This window comes from Oreochromis niloticus, linkage group LG4 (genome assembly GCF_001858045.2).
Source record: "Oreochromis niloticus isolate F11D_XX linkage group LG4, O_niloticus_UMD_NMBU, whole genome shotgun sequence".
NCBI classification, from domain to species: Eukaryota; Metazoa; Chordata; class Actinopteri; order Cichliformes; family Cichlidae; genus Oreochromis; species Oreochromis niloticus.
Window position 1 is genome coordinate 11,151,085 of NC_031969.2, and position 18,160 is coordinate 11,169,244.

The following is an 18,160-nucleotide window of genomic DNA, read 5'->3' on the forward strand; positions in this document are numbered from 1 at the left end:
GTTTCCACTTTATTATTGTAGTGTCTTTACTTTACAATATAAAGCGTTCTGAGGTGACTGTTGTTGTGCTTTGGTGCTACATAAATAAAACTGACTTGAATTGAACTGAAAGAGCAAACAAACCAGTTATCATGCAAGTTGCTGGTTTGTATTGTTGGGGTTATATATTGGCCTACAGGGCTATTTCATCTTAACAGTCATTGTACAGCACTACAAAAAAAGCCGTGAATTATAATAAGTAATGTTTCCCTCTGGATGAACTGGAAGAACTTTTAAGCTCAAAAAATAAAACAGATAGAGCATTTGCTTCCCTGCTAATCTGCAATACGTCATACAGTGTGCAGCGCAAGCCTCCTCCAAACACTGAAAATGCATCCAAATAGATTCTGATGCACTCGTCACACTTTTACTTTTATGCTTCATTGAAAATGCATTAAAACATCACAGCACTTTAGCACATCAGGCCATGAATCATTAAAGCTTTAATGGCTCCAGTCCACATTACATCCAAGTATTATTCCAGTTTATGACTGCAAAGACATTATCATCACGATGAGTAATTGGAATAAATTCGTCATGCATTTTAAAGTATGAGAACTGTAACTAGTCATCTATTCTCTTTCTCTCCCTTCCTTCATGCTAGTGTTTATGTATGTGTGTTTTAACTGTAACCTGATTTGCGACATTTAAGAGTTGTTTGCAAGTAATGAAACAGCAGGAACCGTCTTATAATGCCACAGCATACTGCCGCAGGCTTGGAAAACATCAATCTGTTCTACTGGGACCTGCCTCAACATAAATAATACATTGTCTCTCAGAGCAAAGTGAGCTAATTAATAGGAACATTTCGTTAGCTAATTAGATTGCAGGAGAGAACAATTTTTCAATCCCCATAAGGGACCGAATATCGAAAGTCGGAGATTTTAAAGCCGTGGGATGAAATACAAGATGGATGGCTTATGATAAAGGACAGAGGCAGGTTGAAAGAAGACAAAAGAGACTGTGTTAAAGGGATGAATATTTGATTTAATCTGAGCTCCTTCAGAATACCAATTCATTATGTGGGTGTGTGCACCTGCACTGCCAGAATCTAATCTAAAGTGGATCTAGCCTGCTGCATTTGACATCACTTGGAGTATATGTATATAAACACATATATATGTATCTCCTCAAACACAAACCACAAACTGCATCAAGTGTCCTCTTGAAAGTCAAATCCAGGGGCAAAAATGATTTTTTAATTTAAAGTCAGGGCCTATGAGAAGAGAAGAAAATGTAAAGAGAAGCAAGGTGGGCTACAATGGAAGAACTAATGGATCCATAGTTTTGGAATACGTGGTGATACGTACCAATCACAAATAGTGACATCATGACTCAGAGCCACTTCTAACAGGACTTGTGTTTAGCATTGACTTAATTATGCAATGTACATTGATCCAAAGTAAAATATCGTAACTCTGGGTCACAGAGACACGGGTCACCTCAACACGCCAGTTTTCTGTTTGCGCTGCAGTGACCGCATGATAGCAAACAAACACACAAATCCAGTCTTACTGGGTAAGATCAGGACCAGAAAATTACTACTAAATTCTTTCTAGTCGACACATGCAGGGGAGTGGAACGGAGCGAGAGTGGGAAGAAAAAAGGTCTTGACAGGAAAGAGATGTAAGTCTCCAGTCTGCTGCTCCACATAAAGAATTTGGGAGCAGCAAATTGATCAATAATATATTGATTTTCTTAGTGAACTTTTCTTTCTTTGAGAATTTTATGCAAATGATTGCCTGGTAGTTTCATGCTTAACTACTGCAGTGTGAACGCATGCACGCATGTCTCTCTCAACCTGTTTTCCTTTCCAATCACACAATGCAGTACGTGCTCTGCATTAAGGACTGTTGGTGACAATAAGTAGGATGAATAGCTAGCCTCACAAAAGCTGTGTTTAGGGTTTGCTGGGATTTCTTTTTAAATTTACTGTGTGTAAAATGTGCTTCACACCTTTTTCCTTAAAATCACAATTATTTCAATTATGTTTAAACTTAGAGGACCCAAGCAGATGTTTAACAGCATCTTAAAAACGGTGATTGTGCTCATGAATTTTTAAATGTTCAGTATGATTCTGGTAGTATCAACATGAAGAGAAAAAAAGAAGAAACTTAGTAAATACTTTTGGTTTCTCTTATATGACTTACAATCACTAACTGCTTTGTTAGGTACACCTGTTTCAGCTGCTTGGAAATGCAACCCATCACATGGCAGTACCTCAGCACATTTAGGCATGTAGACATGGTCAAGACAACCTGCTGGAGCTCTGACTGAGCATCATAATGGGGGGGAAAGGTCATTTTTTAACTTTGAACATGGCATGTTTGTTGGTGTCAGACAAGAAGGTCTGAGTATTTCAGAAACTGCTGTGTACTGGGATTTTCCTACATGACCATCTGTCATGTTTACAAAGTATGGTCCAAAAAACTGAAAATATTCATTGAATGGGGAAAAAGCTTTGTTTATGCCGAAGGGCAGAGGAGAATTACCAAATTGCTTTTAGGTGATAAGCAGCAGAAGACCACACGAGGGCCACCTGGGTGTTAAGAACAGGAAACCAAGGCTACAGTTCACACAGCGTCAACAAAATTCGACAATAAATATTGGACAGTGTTACCTGGTCTGATGAGTCTCTATTTGTGCTGACGCATTTGGATGGTGGGGTCAGACTTTGGTATTAACAGCATGAAATCATGGATCCATCCTGCCTTCTACCAATGGTTCAGGGTGGTGGTGGCGTAATGGTTTTGGAAGACATTTTGTTGGCGCACTTAGAGCTCCTTCACACCAGCTGAGCATAGTTTAAATCTCACAGCCTCCCTCAGTATTGTTGCTGACCATGTCCATCCTTTTATAACTACAGTTTACTCATCTTCTGATGGCTGCTTCCAGCAGGATAACACATCATATCTCATATCCTTTCAAACTGGTTTCTTGGCCATGGCATTGAGTTCACTGTACTCAAGTGGCCTCCACAGTCACCAGATCTCAATCTAACAGAGAAGCTTTGGGATTCAGTGAAACTGGAGATTACAATCTGCAGCATCTCTGTGATTCTGCCATGTTAATATGGACCAAAATCTCTGAGTAATGTTTCCAGCATCTTGTTGAAATGAAGAGTTAAAGTAGTTCTGAGTGCAAAAGGGGACTCAACCCGTTACTAGAAAGGTGTACCTAATATAGTGTCCAGAGAGTGTATGTGTCTTAGTTGTGCTTTACTCTTATACTGCATAAATATATGAATCTACCATGAATGAAGCACATATCATGTTTAATATTAATGAAGCTAAAGCCATAAATAAATCATATTGTTACCTTTTACAATTCGAGACGTTACGAAATCCTTCTAACTCTTTTGTTTTCTTTACATGTCCATGTGTATGGGATCATCATGATGTAAAAACATTTACTACACTTTGAATGGTGTCAGCTTGCCATATTTGGAAACAACCACACAGACATTCATTGAGCTTAATGACTTTAACGCGGCTCTCATATTAAGCACTGACAACAGATGGTTAGAGGAACTATCACATTTTCCCAATTCCGCAGGGATTTCACCATCCTCGTGGCTCCAAAATGCCAGATTTTAATGAAGATGATGATCACCCAACTTTCCCTCTTGCGACACGGACCATGAGGCTGTCATTTTGTTTTGAGTTGTAAATCTCATACCTACCAAACAAAGCAGCACACTGATGTTGCAAGCACCAGCAGTTTGCCTAGTCCAGCTGCATTACAGCATGTTACCATGAAATCTGGTATATGGCAGGTCTGTTTTTACAAGTAAGCATAAAATACATGCTGCTGTTTATCTGGGTGTCTGTGTATTATGCAATATGTAGGAAATATTTTATCACGTGCAAGTCTGAAATGCTGACAGGCCTCCTTGGTCTGATTTATCTTTTTATCTTCCAGCATGGTTAGACGGAACCTGGGTCAGTCCACTCGCTCCATCTATCTGGGACTGGCTTGTCTGTCCCTCAGTCTCCATGTCCTTCTGGCATTTTTTTGCCTTTCAGTCCTCCAGACTGCCTGTGTTTTTCCCTCTTCTTCCTCCTCCATCCCCGGAACAGATACTCAGCATCACGAGTCTGTCTCCCAGTCTCCTGCTTCTGATGCTGCCTCCTCAAACAAACTGCAGAGGCGCCCCCACGATGAAGTGCGTCACAAACTGACTGCAAACATGTTACACCGTAAAGTCCGAGGCTCATTAAATGAGGTCACTGAGAAGTCAAAGAAACTGATTGGAGTTGGAAAAATAATTCAGAAAGTCGATGGTCCTTCTAAGCTTGAGGCACTGTTCGAGCATCCGCTGTACAATCTGCCACAGCCAGAGCTGCAGCAAGATGATTGGCTGCTGAGGCTGAAAACAGAAGAAGATGCAAAGGATACGGAAAGTCAGGAAGAAGAGAAGGAAGACATCTTTCCTGATGATAGTGAGTGGTGAGTAAAAAAAGATGTCAAAAACACTTTAATAACTTCTGCATCATTGTGAAGCTCCCCTAGAATAATTAACACTGGTTTCTAAAAGATTAGCTCTTCTTGAAACTGCCCTAATTATAGCAGCCCGCTTTTCATTTGGTAACATTCAAAGGTTACTTTACTTTACTTTCTTTACTGATGTAGCTATGAAATATTGGTCCCATCCAGCAGACCTTTATGCTCATCAGCTAGTGACACCATGCATGTCTTTAGTGTAAAACCACGATTTGATTGTTATTAATTTTATAATAATAAATTAGATTTGTGTAGATCTGTAAATTTTGTAAACTAAATTAAAAACAATATTCTGTTTTTCTAGATAGATAGTCAGTACTAAACTGTTAATACAAACCGATTAGAAGTAAACATTTAATGTTTTAACCCTTAGAATTTTAAAATCATGTGAAATAGAAAGTACATTTTCTTTCAGTTCTAAAGTTTAGCGCACAGGACAGCATAAAAATAATCTGGTTCTCAGTGGGCTTAAAATGCAGTAAATACAACCCCAAACACCATGACACCATTATTTTTTTTTTTTTTTAATAAAAAAAATTAATTTACACTTGCTGCTACTTTAAGAATTAAGAGGGCAAGTAGCAGCCCAGTGCTGCTAATCAAATGCATTTTATTAACTGGTCATCAGCAAGTTGAGGCGCCTCTATAAATACAGAGGTTTGCATGTCTGACCATCAATGTGGGAAGGGTTGTAATGCCAGTTCCAACCACTTTGCTGTCGAGGAATGGACAGCAAAGTGGTTGGAAATGGCATTACAACCCTTCCCACAGTGAGAAAGATCATTCACAAGTGGAAAACATTCAAGACAATCTTGTTAAGTGACAAATGTCTTGACAACATAAGACTCTACAAGCATCAGTTAGCTATTAAATGTTAAAGGTCATGACGGTATGATGAGAAAAAGAGTGAACAAGAATATCTTCTTTGAAAGGATCACCATGCAGCACAGCTTAGGTTTGCAAAGTTATAGCTGAACTAACTGCAAGACTTCTGGAACAACATCCTTTGCACAGACCAAAGTGGAGATGTTTGGCCATAATGCACAACGCCATGTTTGGAGAAAACCAAACACAACATATCAGCATAAACTCTTCATACCAACTGTCAGGCACGGTGATGGCGATGGCGATGGAGGGGTGATAATTCTGGGCTTGTTTTGCAGTCTGTTTTGATCGTGAACCCTTCTGTATACCAAAGTATTCTAGAGTCAAACATAAGGTTGTCTCTCCAACAGCTAAAGCTTGGCTAAAACTGGGTCAACAGGACAATGATCCCAAGCACAGCACAAATTACTTAAAGTTATTACAGCTGAAGGTGATTCTCGAGGTTACTGAATCATGGGATGTACTTGACTGTCTTTAAATTGGAATAAAGTATACAACAAATTACTTTTGAAACACACTTTCATAACTATTAAAGGAATGCAGCATCCCATTATTTCTTTGCCATGAGGCTTGTGTCACTTCATGCTGCCAAATGAATATTATGCAATGGAAGCTCTTTTTTTATATTACTGTGTTGCTCAACTTTCCACAGAGTTGGTTTAACTTATTTTCTTGATAAAATTTTACAACTGCAATTTGTTTCATATCTGAATTTCTGTTTGTGACTAAACAGTTCTGCCGGTGTTACAGTATTATGTGTATATACTATCCTGAAGGCAAAGCAACAGTCACGAGGAAGGCTATGACAAAGTCACATGGACAACTGATGTGGAGACCCACCCTCCCTGGCTGCGGTTCCACCTGGGCATCTCTCGCTGGGAGCTGTACAACAGGAAAGACCCCAACCTCGCTCAGCTGACTCACTATTTGGCAACACAGCGTATCCTTGGCGCAGGTGAGCACATAAGGGAGGTAGGCAGGTTAACAGGCCAAAGAGAGTGGAAGGAAAGGACAGGGCCTGGGAAATGTGCCAGACACAGAAAGATCAGAGGAAGGGAGACAGTTTTTTCTTAATGAACCTCCTTTTTTTCTTGCTACTCCCACAAACTACATCCTGAACTGAGACTTAGGTTGTTTTGCAATGCCATGATGAAGGGAGTCAATTAGGAAACCTGCTCAGGCCGTAGTCCTTCATAAATATTCTGCCAAAACATCAGTCTGTAATCTGTTCTGCTTTTAGGGTGAGCGAAAAGGGACTTCTGAGGACTGCATAGCTTGATACAGCAAGTTTTTTTACTTAAAAAATGACCTTGTCATTGCCTTGCGTGATAAAATTGTGGTAAATTCTTCTTTATGTACATTTGGATTCCTCTTAGCAGTTACAAAGTCACAACCATGCTGCTTTCTCATTTTAACTGATCCGTTATTACAAACAAGCTAATCTGTAAGAGAGCCGTAGGCAAGACTGAGTATTCACTGAGTGAATATAATAAAGTGTGCCAAAGCTCATATTTACAGCAGTGAGCATTATCTTTGGGGAAACAAGACACATATATGGGATGATAAAGGCACAAACTGATGTATGCAAATAAAACGACAAAACACATTTCCAGAGAATGAAAGAGCAAACCCAGGAGGATTAGGTATACTGTTATATAACTCACAATTCCTTGTGGACACAAAGTGAGAGGATGAGGAAGGTGGATGTGTGAAGGTATATAGATTTCTTAGAGGCCCAAGAAGAACTGCATACATGCGCTGGAACAAACAAAATGTGGAATAACATGCAAGTAGAGTTATAAACAGAAGGCCAGTGTATAGAAGTTATTCAGATATTCAGACATCTCAACCTGTCAGTATAGTTTTCCTATACACCACAGATTATGGTCAAAAGTTTATACCCAATCAACATGACCCTAAACATCATAGTAATTTGGGGTTTTTAATGACTTCTTTGAATTATTATTTTTCCAGGGTCTAATACTTGTACAGCATACTTCTTTAATAACTTTAAAAAACAAGAATTTGAATTTAATTAGGATTTTCTCGAATCCACACAAGGTCAAATATAAAATTATACATGCAGTACAGGCTCAGAGTTGTATATACACCCTCGCTGTTTGGTTAAATGTACTTACCGAGTTGCACCTCAACCAAAACCTTTTGTCAGCGATCAACAAACTTCTGGCATAAATCTGGCTGGATATTTAAACACTTTTCTCAGCAGGAATGACAGAGGTGGCATTGTTGCGTTTAAATTGGTTGGTTTCCTGGCATGGACCAGGCTTTTAAGCATAGTCTACAAATTTTCAATAGAGTTGAGGTCAGGGCTTTAAGAAAGCCATTCCAGCCTTTTTCATTCCAAAACCAGTTTTCATGTGTGTTTGGGATCACTGTCATGTTGGAACATCCAGTTGTGTCCAAGTTTCAACCATCAGATGTTGATTTAAGGTGAAGCTGAAGATTCTGGAGGTAGTCCTTCATGATTCTGTCCACTTTGTACCACTGGCAGCTAAAACGCCCCAAAGCTTGATGCTACCACCACCATGCTTGATAATTGGTACAGTGGTCTTATGTTTGAAAGCCTCAAATTTACTCCTCCAAACACACCTCTTTTACAGCTAAGAAATCCACTATTTCTTGAGATGATAAAACTGGACAATTCCCACTAGCTTTGCCATTGTCTTCGTAAGGACTCATACATGACTACAAAAACAAATGTTAGGGAAATCTTTTTTCTGTTTTGTGTGTCTGAAAGAAAAATAAATCACTGAATATATCAGAATTTTAACCACCACATACTGGTCTTAGTATCAGTCTTAAAAATCCTTTATCGATCTATCTGTGGTTCCCTGTTGATGCTTTCTGTATTTTCTTTTCAATTTCACTTGCTGTTGATTGGCTTTAGACATCAAACCCAAAACAGATAATGGATTAAAACGTTTTTCATATCATTAGCGGGGTATACACTGCATGCTGAAAAATGATGCTAAAAAGGGACTGGCATGTTCAAATATGAAACCAAGCATCAGATAACTTGGGAGTGACCAACCGGATCTTTTTGTGGTGTGGCTGTATGATGCACAGCCTCACATATAGCAAAATCCACTGTGGATTACTGTCTTAATTTTATTACAAACGAGAAGCAGAATTGAGATACAAAAGTGCCAATATGTAGATATTCAGACATTCATAAAAACAAAACAGCAAGCTGTGCAGCTCACACGTACATGAGAGACATACTGTTATATTCTCTTGCATGCTTCTCCATAAATGTAACTGCAGGCATTCAGACTTGTGCCACTTTAAAAGAGATGTTTTTAGATCCTACCTACTATTAATATCTGTTGAGAAACTCTTAGATAAATGGAAAGGGTGCATAAGTGAACAAGACTATAAAATCACATGCAGCAGCCCCACCATTCTGCACAAGTGCCTACATAGAGACTGGATATACATGTACTATACATAAGCAAAAACTATAAGCATAAAATATTCATGCACCTTCCTTTGGTTCAACATATGCCTTTGTCTACATGTTCATTTTGTGCTTGGTTCTCTTAGACAGGCAAAGCCATCCTCAGCATGCTGCAGAGTGAATAATGCATTGAGATTTGTGTTATATGGTGCAGATTAAGCACTAATCTCGGCTACAGGCTAATTTTCTCACTGTGTCATCCCTTTTTCCCCACATTTAGCTCTCATTCCTGCATGTACCTATATCTTGTGTAAATTTGGGTACATATTCAGAATCAGAAACACGAATTATGGATCAAAATGTGGCACAGCTTGGTTTATATTAACAATTTCTTTCTATTCATTTATAGGATTTCCTCACAGAGCCGTGGTCTGCAGCAAATAAAAGCTGTTTTCTTTCTGAAACCTTGATTTGAACTAGTTCACTTGAAAGAGAATAAACACATGCTTCACATTGCCCAGTTGTCTGAACTGCGGATAAAGTGGGTCAGGTTTGATGGGATGAAAGAATGGGGGAGAAAAAAAATGGAAACCGTCCGATGCAGACCTCTGTGAAGGTAAAACGGGGTGATGTTACTGGCAAAGCATGTAAATGATACACTAATCTGCTTGTTTAGAAGCAGCAGGGAATGTTTTAAGGTATCATAAATATGCAAAGGCTTTACAAGAATAACATAAGCATTAGTATTAAAAATAATGATGCATAATATTGTGCCTCAGCACTAAGATAAATCGATTTTATACAGGTTTTGTTGGAGTAATGCTCAAAATGGAGGTGGCAGTTGGTGCTTTGACTATAAAACAGGCCACCATGTGGAGGAACTGATGTAATGCACTGCAGTGAATCTAAATTGTATGCATCTCTGTGACGCGTTTCTTATCAGTGGCTGATGAATATCATAAAGAGTGCTTGTGTAAGCAATGATCTGCCTTTGTATTATTGCTGTGCTCCCTATTTCTATCCTCTTTGTATCTTTTAGTTCAAAAGAAGGGAGGCACCCAACTGAAACTGCTCATATCGTTCCCAAATTATGGACAAGCTCTGCTCAAACCCATGAAGTAAGACACTGGTGCAATGCAACGGTCTGAGAAACATTCATCCTGATGCCGTGTTTTGTGATGCTGACTAGTAAATGACAACATGCGCTTATAGCAGCATGTTTATTTGCTCGCTTTTGTTTGTCGCACAGGCAATCCAGACATGCAGAGACTGATGTAAACCTCTTTTACTTCTCTGACTTTGAAAGACACAACGCAGAGATCGCTGCCTTTCACCTTGACAGGTACGCGTCGTTACACATCCGATCAGCAGGTAGCAGGCGTCCTTGAGGGTAGGCGCACAACAGGTGACACTTCAGGCACTTGAATATTTCGTTCACGAAGATGTCGCAGGGTGTAGAAGTGTAAAAAGGTTTTAATAGCACTCAGTGGTAGCTGAAAAATAAAACCTGACCAAGTGTTTCATTCTTGCACTTTCCTGGATAGTAAAGAGAAAAAGCAGCACTTGCTCTGTGCTTACTAACCCCACTGTCGTGCCCTTGAGCAAGGTCTTGATCCTGGTGTACGTGTGGAGTTGTAGAGTTTCCAGGAGGTCAGAGGGTCGTAGCGCTGGGCAGCTTTCTGGTGTGACAGTGTAATGCGTGAATGTGATGATGGTGTTCCAGTAAACAGGACATTATTGCTCCACACAAATAAAGATTAAAAAAAGAAAAACACTTCCTGTGCTCTTGCTGACACTTTGTGTTCCCTTTTTAAATGTATTTTCTTTGTACTCGCTCCATCTCTTCATCTCGCTCTGTATCTTCCTCCTTCTCAGATTGCTGAGCTTTAACAGAATCCCTCCAGTGGTTGGACGGCTCATCAATGTTACCACAGAGATCAAAGAGATTACCACCGACCGCAGGCTGTCTAAGACCTTCTTCACTTCCCCTGGTATGTGTGCAGGTGGATGTGGGTAAGTGTTGGCTCAAGCCAGCACTCAGTTTATTTAACAAAAACTAACTATTGGACTGAATTCTGCTAAAATCTTTATTTTTAATATATGGCTGTCTCTCTAGCTGGGAACGTGTGTTTCTATGGGCAGTGTGAATACTACTGCTCAGTGGAGCACCCGGTGTGCGGTCAGCCACATATGCTGGAGGTTTCCCTGGCTACCATGCTGCCTGACCTCACCATTGCCCCTCGCAGGTCCTGGAGGTCCCCATGGAGGCGATCTTACAGCCGCACCAAGCTTGCACAGTGGGTTCACTGTTTATACCTCTGACTAGTTTAATACAACTGAACAGAGTACATGTTTAGAAACATCCTAACTGTGAGTGGGAAAATCCCTGAATGGAATTATATATTTAGTGATATTAGGTTAATTGGTGATTGTAAATTGTCCATAGCTGTGAATGTGAGAAAGGCTGTCTGTCTCTCTGTGGGTGTACACCACCTCTCACCTTATTGCAGCTGGGCTAGGATCCAGCCCCCCCACGACCCTGAATTGTGTAAGTGGGGATGGATGGTAGATGGATGACATTATATTGAGTGGCCTGTTTTGAAACAAGACTTTTAGGAGTCTAGGGGTTTTGTTGGATGTCGTCTGTTAATGGTTTTTCTTTTTAAAGGTAAAAATATTGGAACGATTTGTTAATGACTCACTTCTAATGATCACAGTGCCTTTCTTTTAAACAATCTGAACCCCTGCTCAATAGAAGGATAATTACTAACCTTGTAGTAATATTGCTTACAATCTAATACAGACAGTACAAGATAATAGAAACAGTTACTGCGTGTATTTTAGGTATTAGTAAAATACTGTATATACGCAGGTCTTGTGGAAATTTTGATAAGTGTGTGCCATAGAGTGTAAATAAAGATCTAGATTTAGAGCAGGGGTGTGAAAGGCCTTCAAGCTGGCTGTAGTTAAACCTTTACTTAAAAAGCCATCTCTAGACCCAGCTGTCTTAGCTAATTATAGGCCAATCTCCAACCTTCCTTTCATATCAAAAATCCTTGAAAGAGTAGTTGTCAAACAGCTAACAGATCATCTGCAGAGGAATGGCTTATTTGAAGAGTTTCAGTCAGGTTTCAGAGCTCATCACAGCACAGAAACAGCTTTAGTGAAGGTTACAAATGATCTTCTTATGGCCTCTGACAGTGGACTCATCTCTGTGCTTGTCCTGCTAGACCTCAGTGCTGCGTTCGATACTGTTGACCATAATATCCTATTAGAGCGATTAGAACATGCTGTAGGTATTACAGGTACTGCACTGCAGTGGTTTGTATCATATCTATCTAATAGACTCCAGTTTGTACATGTAAATGGAGAGTCCTCTTCAGACACTAAGGTCAATTATGGTGTTCCACAGGGTTCAGTGCTAGGACCAATTCTATTTACATTATACATGCTTCCCCTAGGCAACATCATTAGAAGACATAGCATAAATTTTCACTGCTATGCAGATGACACGCAGCTCTATCTATCCATGAAGCCAGGTAACACACACCAATTAGTTAAACTGCAGGAATGTCTTAAAGACATAAAGACCTGGATGGCCGCTAACTTTCTGCTTCTTAATTCAGATAAAACTGAGGTTATTGTACTCGGCCCTGAAAATCTTAGAAATATGGTATCTAAGCAGATTCTTACTCTGGATGGCATTACCTTGGCCTCCAGTAACACTGTGAGAAACCTTGGAGTCATTTTTGACCAGGACATGTCCTTCAATGCACATATTAAACAAATATGTAAGACTGCTTTCTTCCATTTGCGCAACATCTCTAAAATTAGAAATATCCTGTCTCAGAGTGATGCTGAAAAACTAGTTCATGCATTTATTACTTCCAGGCTGGACTACTGTAATTCACTATTATCAGGAAGTCCTAAAAACTCGCTGAGAAGCCTTCAGCTAATCCAAAATGCTGCAGCAAGAGTACTGACAGGGACTAGAAAGAGAGAGCATATTTCTCCTGTTTTGGCTTCCCTTCATTGGCTTCCTGTTAAATCCAGAATTGATTTCAAAATCCTGCTCCTCACATACAAGGTCTTAAATAATCAGGCCCCATCTTATCTTAATGACCTTGTAGTACCATATCACCCTATTAGAGCACTTCGCTCTTGCACTGCAGGCCTACTTGTTGTTCCTAGAGTATTTAAAAGTAGAATGGGAGGCAGAGCCTTCAGTTTTCAGGCCCCTCTTCTGTGGAACCAACTTCCAGTTTGGATTCGGGAGACAGACACTATCTCTACTTTCAAGATTAGGCTTAAAACTTTCCTTTTTGCTAAAGCATATAGTTAGGGCTGGACCAGGTGACCCTGAATCCTCCCTTAGTTATGCTGCAATAGACGTAGGCTGCCGGGGATTCCCATGATGCATTGAGTTTTTCCCTTCCAGTCACCTTTCTCACTCACTATGTGCTAATAGACCTCTCTGCATCGAATCATATCTGTTATTAATCTCTGTCTCTCTTCCACAGCATGTCTTTCATCCTGTTTTCCTTCTTTCACCCCAACCGGTCGCAGCAGATGGCCGCCCCTCCCTGAGCCTGGTTCTGCCGGAGGTTTCTTCCTGTTAAAAGGGAGTTTTTCCTTCCCACTGTCGCCAAAGTGCTTGCTCATAGGGGGTCATATGATTGTTGGGTTTTTCTCTGTATTTATTATTGTGCTATCTACTGTACAATATAAAGCGCCTTGAGGCGACTTTTGTTGTGATTTGGCGCTATATAAATAAAATTGAATTGAATTGAATTGAATTGAAACATAAGGCCCTTGGGCCAGAACTGGCCCTGCAAACATTTTGGGCTTTTAATGGTATTTTCATAAATTTTATAGCTTGTCCTGCTGATAAACATCTCATACTACAAAAATAATGCAACAGATAAAAAGTTAAGAAACATGAAAAGAAAGTTACTGTTTTTTCACTATTGCTAGAGAAATGTTGTTTGTTTGGTTTTTTTTTTTTTTTTTTTTTTTACAATGTAACCACATTAAAAAACATAAATAAATGTAAAAAACTGAAATTTCCTGTTAATTAACAAATCTGTCCACTTTATAATTACAGGGCAGTCTGGGCAATGAGTTACCAGAATGTTGTGGAATTTTACACATTTTTTTTTTTTTTTTTTTTTACAATTTAAGCCCAAAGAGTTGTGCTGACTTGTTTCTTTCATTAACTGCAGCAGCATTTCTTTATCACGTAGAAACACTGAGACATTGCACTTCTTTTTCTTATATTGACATATCTCAGGGATTAAATGCGCAGTTAAGCTACTTTGCACTGGGGAATTTCACTGGTCCAGCTTACTTAAGATCAAACTGGGCTGTATGTGGCCCATGATGTTAAACGAGTTTGACGTTCCTGGTCTGAAGCGTTTAGAGAATCGTAGGTGTTTGCTGCCCTCTAGCGGTATCTGTGAAGACTTGCAAGATGTAAACAATCTTAAAATAAATAGGCACTATAGCCAGAATCTGCATTCTTTTTAATGATAAAGTTTTGAATTCAAACATCTGAGTTAACCTAAACTACAAAACGAGGTGACAGCAAAGGTGAACTGCACTAACTCGAACTCCAAAAGCAGAAAAATATGAAGGGAAACAATAAAAACTGTTAACAGAGAGGCCATGATCTGTTTTCCTTTGTCTGTCTGAGTGTCTCTGTTCTTTTGTTCCCAGGTGGGAAAAAGACCCAGCCTACTGTGATACAGTGAAGCAGACACCTCCTTACAATCAAGGAACCAGACTGGTGGATCTCATAGATATGGCTGTCCTGGACTTCCTCATGAGTCAGTTTGCCCATTTGTTTGTTGGTTGATAGGAGTCACTCATCTGACGCCCTTTATTTTCTTTTTTTCCTGAGGAATTTTAACAAACTATAAAATTAGTGAATCTGTAAAGTAGCAGTGTGATGTTCCCTACAGTTGCATTAAGAGCTTTTTAAAGAGTATTTATAACATTTCCAGTGTCACGAACCTTAAGTAATACTTGATTGTTTTCCATCTGAAGGCAACATGGACAGACATCACTATGAGACGTTTGAGCAATTTGGCAACAACACTTTTCTTCTGCACCTTGATAATGGACGGGCGTGAGTACCAAAACTTTGATCCTTCTTATCTGGTGTTACTCTTCATTTCCTCCTCAGGTGTCAGGTTAGTTTTTCGTCATTAAATGTTTTTGATTCTGGCTTTTTTTTGTTTTTATTTTTTAGGTTTGGGCGTCACTCTCAAGATGAGCCGTCCATTCTAGCTCCATTGCAGCAGTGTTGCAGGTAAAACAAAACAAAAGATGTGTGCTTACTGATCTGTGCGCTGAAAAATGACGGACAGGAGGACAGGTGTAAGAAAACAGTCAGTGTCAAGTTTTCAAACGTGCATAAACCCACAAGGTGTTGTAGAAAATCTCAACTCTAGCGTAGAAGTGCATCAAATTAGTAACATTTCTGTAGTAAGATACCTAAAAACAACTAAGCTAATGCCACTTGTTGCCTGATGGACTTATATTATCCTCACATTACACCATTCTCATGATCTCGATACCTCAGAAACACCTTGAGAGACTATTTTCAAATTTAAGATGAAATGATTGGATTTTGGTCCCCAAAGGTTAAGTTACTATGGGTCAACCTCTCATATGTCAAATTCTCATCAATCTAATATCTCTTTCACGCCTCAGCTTAAGGAAATTCTTCAAGCCTGTAACCTCACAAAATGTGCCTCATGAATGTTTAATAGAAGAAGACGACAATACAGAGGTCAAAGGTCACTGTGGCATGATGAGATTCTGCTAAAACGTATTTTCTGGCCATAACATATCACGCAGTGGAAGAGTATTGTGTAATGAAACTATGGGCTGCTAATGTTGCATACCCACCTTGAAATGAAAGCAGGTGTACAGCACTCCGAGGCTGCTAGCTTAAAGCAGCAGCTTTTGTATCTGAGGCTTTGTCTGCTGTTATGGCTGTGACTTTAGTTGCCAAACATACGTACACTCTATATTTGTATTAAATTCCTAGAAAGCTTTTATGATATGATATTCATGGTAAAATCTCATAGTTGTTTATGGCAATTCCCAAGCTGTTTTATACAGTAAGACTACAACAACATTGAAAAAAAAAAATGATAATCACATTAAAGGAATTTTTAATGTGATTGCTTCGACCATAGTAATAATGTTAGCTGCTGTAGCTCTATGGGTATTCAAGTTATTAGCTGGTAAGTGGGCAATTAACATTACATTAGCTAGTGTTCATTTTATCTAGTTTGTTAGAATACATTTACATAATCTCAGTGTAACACGGCTAAAAGGTTAAAACAACACATTGTTTGGGAACAGAGTTTGTACCTGAGTCAGCAGAGGTGTAGATAATATTACATGATCCCACAACATAGCATCAAACTACTTCTTTTATTAATAAATTATCAAAAGACAACCAAAGGTGGAAATGACATGGTGTAGGTTTGGGTGCAAACGGTTAAAAGATTTTTAAAATTAGATGCTTTATAAAACTCCAGATGATGTGTTAGTTCAAATATCTTTCTTTCCCAGTTTCTTTTTTCCTTTTCCAAAATCTTCTCGATCTTGCACAACTTATCTCCACAGGATCCGTCGCTCCACCCTCCTCCGCTTGCGTCTGCTGTCTCTTCCTGATTTCCGACTGAGCGACATCATGCGGGAATCGCTGACTCAGGATCCTTTGTCACGAGTGGCCCCTCTCCTCTCAGAACCACATCTGTCCGCGTTGGACCGGCGCCTTGCAAAAGTTCTGCAAGTGGTGCAGGCGTGTCAGGAAAAGCATGATGATGTCATTTACAATGACATAGAGGGACATGATCAAGGACCATGATCAGCTGTTACTGCCTGACTGAATATAGAAAAACATTCAATTATACCTGACATATAGATTATATATTGCAATTGTCCCACTGTTACCTTACCAATACTCTTTTTAATATTTTTGACAAACTACAACAAAACATCAAACCAACAAACATATGCAAAAATACAAATACAGAAATCAAAATGTTCAAATTTACATGAAAAAAAAAAACATGCAGCAAATTACACACTTGATTTTTACTTAAAGTTTTTTTATATATATATATATATATCTAGGTCTTTTACAAAATTTTAAATAAAGGAGTCCTCAAACCATCTGAGTGTAGACATTAATCATTCTTTTAGGTCTGACACCATTTTTCTTCTCCAGCGTACAACTTTCTATCCAATGGGGTGTTTTCCCCTCCCAAAACAATGATAAATAATGAGGAATAATAATGTTTGTTTATTTTTATTACATGCAATTGAGTTTTTCTGGATATAAGAACCAATAACTTTGGAGTTTTATGGAATTTCTTTTGAAATCATTTTCTAGCATTGCTGTGATCTCTTCCCAAAATCTTTTCATTGCTCTGCACTCTCAAACATGATGAAACTGCGCTCCTTTAGCCTCTGTGCATTTAGTATATATTTCCTTTATATTTTTATTTTAACAGTTTGGTGTTAAAAGTGTTTGCATAACCAAATATTAATATTAGGCTTGTATTCTATGGTTGAGTGTACACTACAGCTGATCTCTAAATCTCTGTTTAGATGATTAATCTTATATTTTTCATCAAATTATTTATTTCAACTTTGTAGTGACTTAGATCGAATATTACAGACACATTTGCAATGTCGCTCAAGAGGAACAGATGTATGTCTGCTTTGGGCGAACAAACAGACACAATAAGTGAGTCTGGGAAGGTACGTAGGATGTAGGACAGTCAGTTGGAGGGCAGTGGTTAACATTAGGTGTTTGTGAAAACAATGATAAAAGGTGACAACATGGAGAGGTGTGACAGAGAGTTTATCATGAGGCACAAGAGCAGATGGTCGACACTCTAGGGAACAAACACCAACCATCCCTAAAAAGCATCAGTATGAAAGAGGACGTGTATTTTTAATCAAAACGCCAACCACACCGTGAAAAAATAAAAACATTAATTCAATCAGTGCCTGCTATTCGTAAGCTGGCGTTTATCTTATTATGCAGAAATAATTACAAAAAAAAAAGACTTGAATTACTTCATAAACTAATGCAGCTGAGTGCTGTGGCCATGCTGGTTAGGTTAGCTTTGTCCAAGCACTGTGAAAGCCTGTTCCTGTATCTCCAAAGGAATTCTCAACCAGCTTTTATTCGCTCTCTCGTGTTGAATCACTTGACTTTCTTTTAAGTTTGACAAAAAAACAAAACAAAAAAATGTTATTCTTTGCAGTGCTTGTGTATCAATAATC

General features: G+C 39.0%; 1 protein-coding gene across 2 annotated transcripts; it reads left to right on the top strand.

The window, feature by feature from the left end:
* The first annotated feature begins 1,512 nt into the window (after window positions 1-1,512).
* Window positions 1,513-17,038, top strand: LOC100708249 (extracellular serine/threonine protein kinase FAM20C). Of its 2 annotated transcripts, none has more exons than XM_003443236.5 (11): window positions 1,513-1,665; window positions 3,961-4,488; window positions 6,204-6,382; window positions 9,885-9,963; window positions 10,095-10,187; window positions 10,721-10,836; window positions 10,962-11,142; window positions 14,561-14,670; window positions 14,891-14,972; window positions 15,096-15,155; window positions 16,487-17,038. In XM_003443236.5, exons 2-11 carry the CDS (start codon window positions 3,962-3,964, stop codon window positions 16,728-16,730), a joined length of 1,671 nt encoding a protein of 556 aa, XP_003443284.1. In that variant the 5' UTR covers window positions 1,513-1,665; window position 3,961; the 3' UTR covers window positions 16,731-17,038. The 2 variants fall into 2 exon arrangements, with proteins under 2 accessions (XP_003443284.1, XP_013125579.1); XM_013270125.3 differs by lacking the exon at window positions 1,513-1,665 and adding an exon at window positions 3,311-3,828.
* The last annotated feature ends 1,122 nt before the right edge of the window (window positions 17,039-18,160 follow it).